Source organism: Octodon degus, unplaced genomic scaffold, assembly GCF_000260255.1.
Source record: "Octodon degus isolate 3935 unplaced genomic scaffold, OctDeg1.0 scaffold00054, whole genome shotgun sequence".
NCBI lineage: Eukaryota > Metazoa > Chordata > Mammalia > Rodentia > Octodontidae > Octodon > Octodon degus.
Window position 1 is genome coordinate 4,912,213 of NW_004524630.1, and position 10,376 is coordinate 4,922,588.

A 10,376-nucleotide genomic window follows, 5' to 3' on the forward strand; every position below is an offset into this window, starting at 1 on the left:
GCGGGGGGCCCGGACGGACTCGGGAACGCCGGGGCGCCCCAGACGGAGCCCGTTGTCACCGGGCCGGCAGCCCTCGTTCAGCCCCCCGTTTGGGCAGCAGATCTTCACAGAGATTAGGTTGTAAATTGATTAAGGTCATTGGAAACTCCAAATGGAATTTTAGACATAATTTTAGCATTTTTTGTGTGGTGGTCGCCACGAACTTAAATTCTGCAGAGACTTGTATTTCATGTCGTGAAAATCAGGCTTAAACTCTTTATTTGTAAATTTAGGGATGAAAATTACTCAGAACTCATTATGATAAGTCCTCATCACAGCAGTCTCCCATTGTTCTTTGTATCTGAATTGTAATAGGTATTCGTTGCAAATCTTTTCACCTAAATTGATTTTGAAAACATGATATTATAAATTTATGTTGAAAAAGTAAATCAGTCTTCTGAGAATTAGGTTCCCACTTTATGTATTTTAATTCGAATGTGTTATTTTAGAAGGGATTTGTAATTTTTAATGTGTCACTTAAAATATTGAGTAAACATTAGTTATGTACAGTAATTGCTTCGATCCGTATTATACAGGTTTAGTTTTCTTCTGACTGAGGAGAAGGATTGAATCTCATAAATACACCTAAAATAGATTCCTAGGGGTTGGGGAGATAGCTCGGGGACCCTGGTTCGATTCCCAGTACTGCATGCTCTGTACGGGCCCCTGAAAATGGGCATCGTGGCACATGCCTGTAATCTCAGCGCTGGGGAGACTGAGACAGTAGGATCATTATGAGTCCAAGCTCCATAGTGCGACCCTATACCAAATAATAAATAAAATAAAAAAAAATAGTTTCCTAGTACACACATGCAAGACCCTGGTTTCTGTCCTAAGCAACACGTTTTGTTTTTTTTTTTTTCCTATTTTGTGTACCTGTTTTATTTAGTCATGTTTTCTGATGTCAGTATCTCAAATAGTCACTTTAAAAGTTTCACAGTAATATTAGGGCTAATCATTAAATGATTCTTGGAAAAGGTAAAGCTGTATAGAACCCGTTTGTAGAGTATTGCCCAAGATTTGAAATGCAGTGTTAGTGTTTGCAGGCTTATGATATTTAATATTTGAGCTGAATGCTAGAGGATGTAAAAGTAATAACTAGTATTAGTGATACTGAAGGTAATAGTGATGTTAATAATAATAGTTATAAAAGATAACCCTTGGTTTTCTGTGTTTACCTCGTATCTAACTAGCAGTTCTGAAAAACATTAAGGATCATCAATTTAGATGACCAAGATGGATATTCGAGGTGCTGTGGACGCCGCCGTCCCTACGAACGTTATTGCGGCCAAGGCTGCCGAGGTTCGAGCCAGTAAAGTAAACTGGCAGTCTTACCTTCAGTAAGTACTGGTTTGTGTGAGTCATGAGTGGTCATGTGCTTTTACCTCAGCCTCTTTCACGGTCATGCCTGTATGAGAGAAACACTGGAAAAATGCTAATAGATGTGGAAGAAACATTTCCTCTAGAACATTTAGCTGACCTACTACAGTGTGGTGGAAACTGCTTGTGATTCTACGGGGGAAGTAGGGCGGCTCGTACGAAGTGTTTCTGACCCTGTGTCTGGAAAAAGTACCTTTGATGAGTGGGAAGCCCGGGTGGGATCTTCATGGCCGTGGAGGGAGGAAGGAGGTGATGAACAAAACATACTTTTTGGGCCCTTTGTGCCGGTTGGAGTGGGGACTTGCGCTTGGAAAGCAGCTCTTAGAGATTTGGAGACTGGAGGCTTAAGAGCCGGCTTTGAATTCTGGTTCTTTCTGTTAGTTTAGTGATCTTATGCAGATCACTTAACTACTCTGAGGTGAAGTAGACATAGAATGGGAGTCCATACATGTGTCGTAGGCTTGCTGCTGAAATGGTGTATTTCAAATATTAGCACAGCTGAACGTAAGCATTGGAATGTTGAATACATTCAATAGAGTTTAGTTTTTCTTCCTTCTTGTGTATATTAAAATTTATTGTCTTGGTGTTGCTTATAGTATTCTGTGATTATAATCCAGCATTCATTTATTCTTGACTGTATTTGATCATGTTGAATTGATTTCCTATCTGATTTGCCATATTTATTAGTGAATCATTGGGCAAATCTCTTCAATTTTTATATATATTTTGAAGAACAAATTGAAGAATATTTTTTTTATTGTAGGAGAGATCTGCAGTGTACAAAATCATTTTTTTAAAGTATCAGTATAGTCATTCATAAAATGTGTATTGAACAATCACTAATTTAAGGCGTTTTTGGACTTTATGGCTTCCGAAAGGATGTAGGATACCATTCTATAAGGGACTCATACTGTATAAATATTTGTTTCAATTTAGTGTGTTAACTGATAATAAAAGACGCCCAGGGTGTGACGAGACCGCAGAAAAAGCGCAGTGCTTCCTAGTCTCAGGAAGTTTTTTTTTTTCCAGCTAATTATTTTTTTATTAGCGCATGTTTGTAGTACATGGTGCTTACATTCTTTGCGTGAAGCTGGTACATGTACTTAACCCATCTTAATTCCTTCTTTCATCCCTTTCTCTCCCTCCCTTCCCCATCTCCACCTCTGGATCAGGAAGTTTTTGGAAGGGGGCACACTCTGAACTGAGTTTTCAAGGATGCCTGGTGGCCAAGGATTCAGCCCTGTTGCAACAAAGAGCCACTTTCCATGTATAAGACATTGTTAGCAAGACAGGGAAATAGCACAGCATGTGGAGTGGGAGTCAGTCATCTTTGGAGGCAGGGAGTGGGGACAGATGAGGCTGAGAAGGAGCATGGGGCTGCTGGTGAAGGCCTGTGGGTGCCTGGGTGTCTTTGAAGGGAAACCCAAAGATGGTGCTTTCTGGCTGTACTCTAAGCTCTTTGGGAGGCTGAGGAGGAGGATTGCAGTTTGGGGGCCAGCCTGGGTAACTTAGTGAGACTCTGTCTCAAAATAAAGTTTACAAAAGATCTGGGAGTGTAGCTGAGGGCTAGAGTGCTTGCCTAGCATGCATGAGCCGGTGGGTTCAACCCCTAGTCCTGGGAAGAAGAAGTAAACAAAGCCACTGCGATAGCTGCTGTTCTTACTGCATGATCAGATTTATCTTGGTTGGATTGTTTTGCTGACTGTGTAAAGGGTGGATTTGTGAGTAGCAGACTGAGAGGTAAAGGAAAATCAGGAATCATAGTGAATAGTGTTAGGAATGACTTTCAGATTCCCACTTGAAGATGTAGATCGTTGTGGGGCAGAGACTGAAGGGGGGAAGGAGCAAGATGGGGGGCTTATTGTTGTTTACCCTGATCATTGGCCTCGTGTAATTGTTTAAATTGATTGTTAAATTAGGATTCAAGCTGTGTTTCCTAATTTCTTACTCCAGAGTATTTAGATGAAGTGATGTGGAGTTTTATGTTTATAAACCATGGCTTTGTTTTTAACATAAATAGAATAATATTGTTGATCATAACACACCAGACGTCTGGCAGAACTTCCCCTCGTGTTAATACTTGGAATGTTTTTGGTGACATTGTAGTTTTCAGTTGTTTTTCTTTTCTGTTTCTTTACTTTTATGGACTCTCTACTGCTCATATTGCGTTCTCCCTTTTCCCTCATTTTTTTTTTTTTTTTTTAATAGTACTGCGGATTGAACTCAGGACCCTGCACTTGCCAGGCAAGCGCTTATTCTACTGAGCTATCTCCCTAGCCCTCCCTCATTCTTTATGTTGTCCACTGAAAAAGTTTCTTTTATAGAGCTCTACTAATCTGTTTACGTGCATGTGTTCACCAAGTGGTAGGCATGCGCCTGCTGTTGAGCCTGGGGATGTGTGGACACTGTGGGTGTGCACCATGCCTTCCCTGGAAGTGCACAGAGTACTGGGCTTGGCTGTGACATAAGTGTAAGGAATAAATCTTGTGTGTCGTATCTTGTCCTGATAGGGTAAAGCCTGTGGGAGAGTTTTCCAGAGTCAGAAAGCCAGTGCAGTGGTGCCCCAGTGCTCATCGCTGATTGGTTCTGGGAGGCATGAGGAGTACAGACGTGAATACTGAACCCGCTGTTGGCTGGAAGGGGTAGCAAGTCACAAAGTAATTCACACCAGCATGTTGTAGCTCACATGTCAGGTGCTGACCACAATACCAGAACAACTTGTAGGCAAATAGATGCACCTTAAGACTACAGTATTCAGGGCAGTAATTCAGGGATACAAGCTGAAATATCCTGTGGCTCCTCTTATACGAGAAACTCAAGATACAAGTAAGGAACAAAACGCAGATGGATAACAGGAAGTAGGGGGATCTTTTTGGGAAAGGTGAAGAGGTAGAGTGAGGGGAGGCGGGGGGAAGGAGATGGGGGAAAAAAGAAGTGAAGAAAAGGAAAGGAATTGAGCCTTTTGCAAATTGCAAGGGGACCAAAAATGGGAAGAGTAGGGAGGGGTGGGGGGATAAAGGTGAATTAAGGTGTGTAATATACATGTAATCGTTGTGTGCTGCAAACATGCGCTAATAAAAAAGTGTGCTGAGTTCCACATTCAGTGAGTTTCCAAGTAGTTGAGTACCAAGCTATGATTGTTTGCTTTTGGCTCACATACATTAACATGTTATATAGTGTTTATATCTGGTTAACCTTTCTCTTAATTCAGAAATGAACAGGCAGGCACTGCGCCGCTGAGCTGTATCCCCAGCTTGGACGTGTTTTTTACCAAGAAGAGCCTGCATTTAAAAATTAGGGTGAGGGTATGATCAGGAATGATAAGTGCAGGTGGGAAGTCAAGTCAGGTTTGAAACTGGATGACGGACACGGTGGTGATGATGCGGTGTTTGTGAAAATTGTTTTTACATGGAGCTAGAAGTGATGCCATGAGGGAGAAGGAAGACGGAACTATATTGATTTGAATCTCTCTGAAGCAAAGAGTTTGGAAAATAAAAGCAGCTTTCCAAGAGTTGAGCCACGGAGAGAGGCCTTCAAGAACCAAACTGAGTGACACAGGGGCCTCTGAGGAGCGGGAGGAAAACAGGGTATCAAGGCCGGCTGCTGGAAGGGTGTGGTCACAGTAGAGAGGCTTTCAGAGCGGGAAGTCTGAGCTTACTGAGTCTGGGGTGGGAAAATATATTGGAGCAAATGATCATGGAAATTTGGTTTTTGGTGTGTGGTGACACAGAAGGTCAAGCTTGGGAGGGACCCTAAGGGTGACACTTCAGATAATGCTGAGAGGTGACGGACGTTTCATGTAGTGCTTGTTGTGGGCCAGGTGCCTGTTAACCGACTTACATGAAATATTTACTTTTGCCCTCAGTATAGCCCACAAGAGAAAATGGTCATTGTTCCCATTTTGCACCTTCCACGAAGGTCAAACCATCATCAAATGGTAGAGCTAAGCCATGAAAGTGTTCGTTGAATGGCAGGGTCTGCGTGTTAGCCCTGTGACAAAAGACGTTGTGTCAGAAGACAAGAATGTCAACAGATTTAAAGATCTACCTTGGCTTTGTCTGTGATACAAGTGAGCGGGCAATTCTTCCTTCCATGAAACAGTATGGACTGAGCAGAGGGGGTTGGTTCTATAGATTAAAGGCTGGAGAAAGGAGAAACAAAGGACAAAAAGCCGGGGTCATTGCAAGGTTACCCTAAGGTAGGGAGCCAGAGCAACAGAGGCGCTAACATCAGGTTACTTGATGGGGCAGAGGGATTAAGCAGAGGGAACTTCATTTTGCTGGTTGAAATTGGTCTGTTTGGGAAATTCAGCTGTTATCTGAGTTGATTTCTAAAGGCTGAACAATGACTTAGTTTCGGTTTGGTGATGTGGATCTTTAGTATGAGCGACTCTAGTTAGGTTTTCAGTCCTTGCTTTGGGGCCCAGTTCAGGAGCCTAGTCCAAAACATTGACCTTCTATGATTTTTATTGGAACATCACTAAGGAGAGAGAAGAAAGGCTAGGAATCCCTCTCTTGTTTTCTCACAGTGACTGCTTAACGCTTAACTGAACAGAATAACTTATTCTTACTTTCTAGAGGGCAGATGATTTCTGCTGAAGATTGTGAATTTATTCAGAGGTTTGAAATGAAAAGAACTCCTGAAGAGAAGCAAGAGATGCTTCAAGCTGAAGGCAGCCAGGTGACGCGTGCATGCTTTGTATCCTGAGCGCTTCCCCAGGCCATTCCAGTTGGAGAAGGGTGGTGGGCTTAGCTCAGCGGTGGGTGCCAGCTTGTGCGCAAGGCTCTGAGTTCCGTCACAGCGAACCTTGCCGTCCAGTCCTGGACAAGCCTTATCGAGTGTGTGACATTACGTTGTGGATGTGCACCACAGTTTTATCCTTGTGCTGGGCATCAAACCCAGGGCCTTGTGAATGAATGGTAGACAACCCTTCTACCACTGAGCTACAGCCAGCCCTGTACCATACTTTATTTGAACATCGTTTCATCGTAAAACATTCAAGTCATCACCAGTTCTCTGTTAACTTTGGAAAAAAAAGTTATTTTGTGTGTGTTGATAGTTCTATGCTTTTCCACAGTTTTGAGACTTCCTTAGATTTCTAGAGAGGAAATTATTGTTTCGAGGAAAAGGAAATTCTAAAACTTGCTTAACTTTTGTAATGATTATTTTTCTACCTTAAAATCTCACTAGTCATGTTAGAAATGACTGACATAATTAAAAATATTAGAATTTGTAGATGAAAAGGGTTATCTTATTTTGATTACAGGACGTTGGTTGTATTTTTTTCTCATTGATTTATTGTTTTTTAAAGTTTATAATTAATGAAAAGTTTATTGTGAAAACAATTTTTTGATTGTTTTTATATCTCTTCTTGAACTTTTTTGTGTCCTTTTTCTTTTAATGTGTAAGAGTATAAGGGTTTGGTACTTTTAATGACCTCCCCCTTTTTATTTTTCTTTTGGGTGCTAGAGATTGAACCTAGGGCTTTACACATGCTGTCATGTGCTTGCCGCTGAGTTACCCCCTCATCTAACTATCTGAGTTGTTCTGGACTTCCATACATAGTACTCTTAAATGTTTATATACACTTATATATTAAAGTTTTATCTTCCTTGGTGTACATTTGTTGCAGAAAAATAATATAGGGAAAAAGAAGAAAATAAGCATTATTCTACTAGATATTTCTCTGTTTAAGATGGACTTAGGTTAACATCTCTAGATATTTTTCTGTGCATATTTAGCCCATAGTGCAAAATTGAAGATTTGTGAAAATAGGGTGATATATGTAAATGGCTTTGGTCCTTCCCTTCATCTGGTTACATCCCTCCCCCACACAATGGCATGCAGTTAAACTGGCTTTCAAAAATAATTGTGTAATTTTCCATTTAAGATGTTCTAAACGAGGGTCAGGGAGATGGCTCAGTGGAATAAGGGCTTCCCTGGTAAGTTCAAGGGCCTGAGTTCAATCCCCAGTTCCGCAAAAAAAAAAAAAAAAAAAAGATGTTCTAAATGAGCCCATATTGTAAGCCAGTACTCTACATATTTTATTTCTACTGTTGATTCTGTCATAAGCAGTCTTGAGGTGAACATTCTTATTTTCTCATAAACTCTAGAAGTGTGATAAGCAAACAACTTGAACATTCTAAAAGTTTTAATATACTTCATGAGGTGCTTCTTCTTTTTTTTGCGGAACCGGGGATTGAACTCAGGCCCTTGCACTTGCCAGAGAAGTGCTTATTCTACTAAGCCATCTCCCCGACCCCTCATGAGGTGCTTCTTGATAGGTTGTACCAGAGTGTAGTTTCTTTTGAGGTGCATCTTGGCACCTTGCCCAGGCTGGCCCAGAACCTGCTCTCTTCCTGCCTCATTCTCCAGTAGCTGGGGTTACAGGTGCACACTGCTCTGGCTGGCTTGTATCAAGACGCAGTGCCTGCCAGCAGTAGGTGGGCATCCCCCGGGTCTGGCCTGGCCCTCGTGCGGGGTGTTTTCCCAGCTTGCTTGTTTAATTTAATTTTTATTTTTTTCTGTATTTTAGGGAAGGGTCTACATGGCCTACAGGATCTCACTGCAAAGATCAGACTCATAGTGATCCACCTGTTTACAGGCTCTCAAGAGCTGGGTTTACGGGCGCGGGCCATCATGCCCAGTTTCAATTGCCATCTCAGCGTGCCCCAGGGCGGGGCCGGCACTGCAGGCCTGGGGATAGAACCTGCACCTGCTTACAGGCACTTTAATCTGCTGAGCTATCGGAACCAGGGATTGAACTCAGGATCCTTGCGTTTGCCAGTCAAGTGCTTATCCTACTGAGCCATCTCCCCGGCCCCTCTGCTGAGCTATTTGCCAGCCCTTTGCTTGTTTAATTTTAAACTTGGTTTATGAACCCTTTTTCATCTTGATATTGTGCAGTCACATTTGTGCAGTCAAATCTGTTATTTTCTTTTTTTGTGACACCTGCTGTTGGTATCATCACTTGAAAAAGCTTCTTATCCCGAGTGCACGTGCACTGCCGAGACATCTCCTTCAGTGTCAGGTCCTGGGCACGTGCACAGCAGTATTGGGAGACAGTGTTACCAGGGCTCTTCTCTTAGGGAGTTAAGTGGATTCTAAACTGTGTTACTTGGTGTGATGGGGTTTTGTGTGTTGTTGTTAGGTTATATCCAGATAATGTGTCTGGTTTTTTTTTGAAATAAAATGGCAGTATGTATATGTGTATGAAAAGTTATGAGAAATGCCACAGGTAATTTTTGTGTACATATATATATATATATGCATGTTTTATGTATATATATATATGTATGTTTTATGTATGTATTATGTATGTGTATATATATGTCTTTTTTTGCTGAAAGAGGTAAAAAGTATCCCACTCCGTTTTTATCAAAAATATTCAATTATTTATTTATTCATTTTCAATTATTTATACTGTTAACTTTCTATTTTTTTTTTTTTGGGTACTGGAGATTGATCTCAGGACCTTGTGCTTTTTTTTTTTTTTTCCAAAACCAAGAAACTCATACTCATATAATTAGAATTCTCAAAGTAGAAAGAGTAGGAATAAATATTTAAAGATTTAAAATTTCTGAATTTAGTTCAACTTAAAATACTGCATTTCCAAGAAAAATGAACCTTTTGCACAAGAAATTTAAATAAAATCATACCAAGATACACAAAAATGAAATTGTACAAAACATATTGTAAAGAAAAAAAATAAAGCATTTACATAAAAAATATTAGCTATGGAAGAACAAAATTAAATAGCATCTTACTCCACATTAGAAAGAAAAAAAAGGCCAAGTGTGTAAGAAACTAGACTAATTAAAGGACTGAAAGAAAAGATCTATCCTCTTTGAATTTTATACTTTGAAAACTAAAAGTAAGATTTTCTAGTTATGCAAACTTGAAATATTTTAATACCTCTAGAAGTAGCATATAGGAAATAACAAAGAGCATAATTCAAAAGGCAAGAAAAGTTGCAGTATGGTCCTGGATGAACAATAAAGAGCTCTCAATATGATAATTATGCAGTACTATATAAAAAATGTATTAGATGAACCCTTATTTAAAGATCACTGCAGATTTCTATGAAACAGTACCAATCTTATGTTGTGTTAGACATGTATTTTTTTCATATATACGTGTGTATATGTGTGTATAAAAGGGAAGAAGTAATATAAAGTCAACAGAAAATGGAAATATACTTTTTAAAGTTTCTAATACTAGGAGAAGATATTGTATGAAGTTTTTTAAATAAATTGTAAGTCGAAGATAAAAATCTTAGAACAAAAATTAAGATTAAACAATATTCAGAAAATTAAATGCTAATTAATTAAAATTAAATGTTTCAAAACAGTTGAACTAAGAAAAAATTTTCATGATAGCAAAGAAGTACTAAGAGTAAAATGTAACATAAATACTGGAATGGCAAATAAATGACCAGCACTTCTAACAGTTTGAGGGTAGGATATCGCACAAAGTTCTAGTGTGTTGTGGACATCATGTATAATGACCATGACAATTACTGGTGGCCAGGCATCACTTGTGGGACTGAGCTACAGCTATTTCTTTGAAATCTACCCTGTAGACTCAGGTGGAATCATGACCCATAAGGTGGAAGAGAAGTCCATTAGTAGAATGTGCTGATGGAAATATTTTGCAGCTGAACGCAAAAGAACAAATGAAAGACTGCTATTGTATACCTGTTATTCTCCTATGTTTAATTGTTTGCCCTATTTGGTGAGATCTTTCCATTCTCATTCATGGGACTGTGATCAATTTGCTCCCTCTCTAGAACATCATTTAGTGGTCTGTGTAGGCTTGGCTTTGTCGTCATGAAATTCTTCAGTTGTTCTTTGTCATGGAAGTATTTCACTTCTCCATTATACTTGAGAGTTTTGCAGGGTATATCAGTCTGGGTTGGAATTTGTTTTCTTGCAAGACTTGTAGTACTTTGCTCCATG

General features: G+C 39.8%; 1 protein-coding gene across 4 annotated transcripts in view; it reads left to right on the forward strand.

The window, feature by feature from the left end:
• Atp6v1h (ATPase H+ transporting V1 subunit H) overlaps positions 1–10,376 on the forward strand; it is a 113,271-nt gene that overhangs the window by 821 nt on the left and 102,074 nt on the right. For 3 of the 4 annotated variants that reach the window (XM_023717682.1, XM_023717683.1, XM_004633375.2), the window contains exons 2-3: positions 1,236–1,379; positions 5,997–6,099. In XM_023717682.1, coding sequence (XP_023573450.1) covers positions 1,267–1,379; positions 5,997–6,099 — 216 coding nt within the window. In that variant the 5' untranslated portion in view covers positions 1,236–1,266. Of the gene's footprint in view, positions 1–1,232; positions 1,380–5,996; positions 6,100–10,376 lie in introns of all 4 variants that reach the window. The other variant, XM_004633374.2, reaches the window with a different exon arrangement.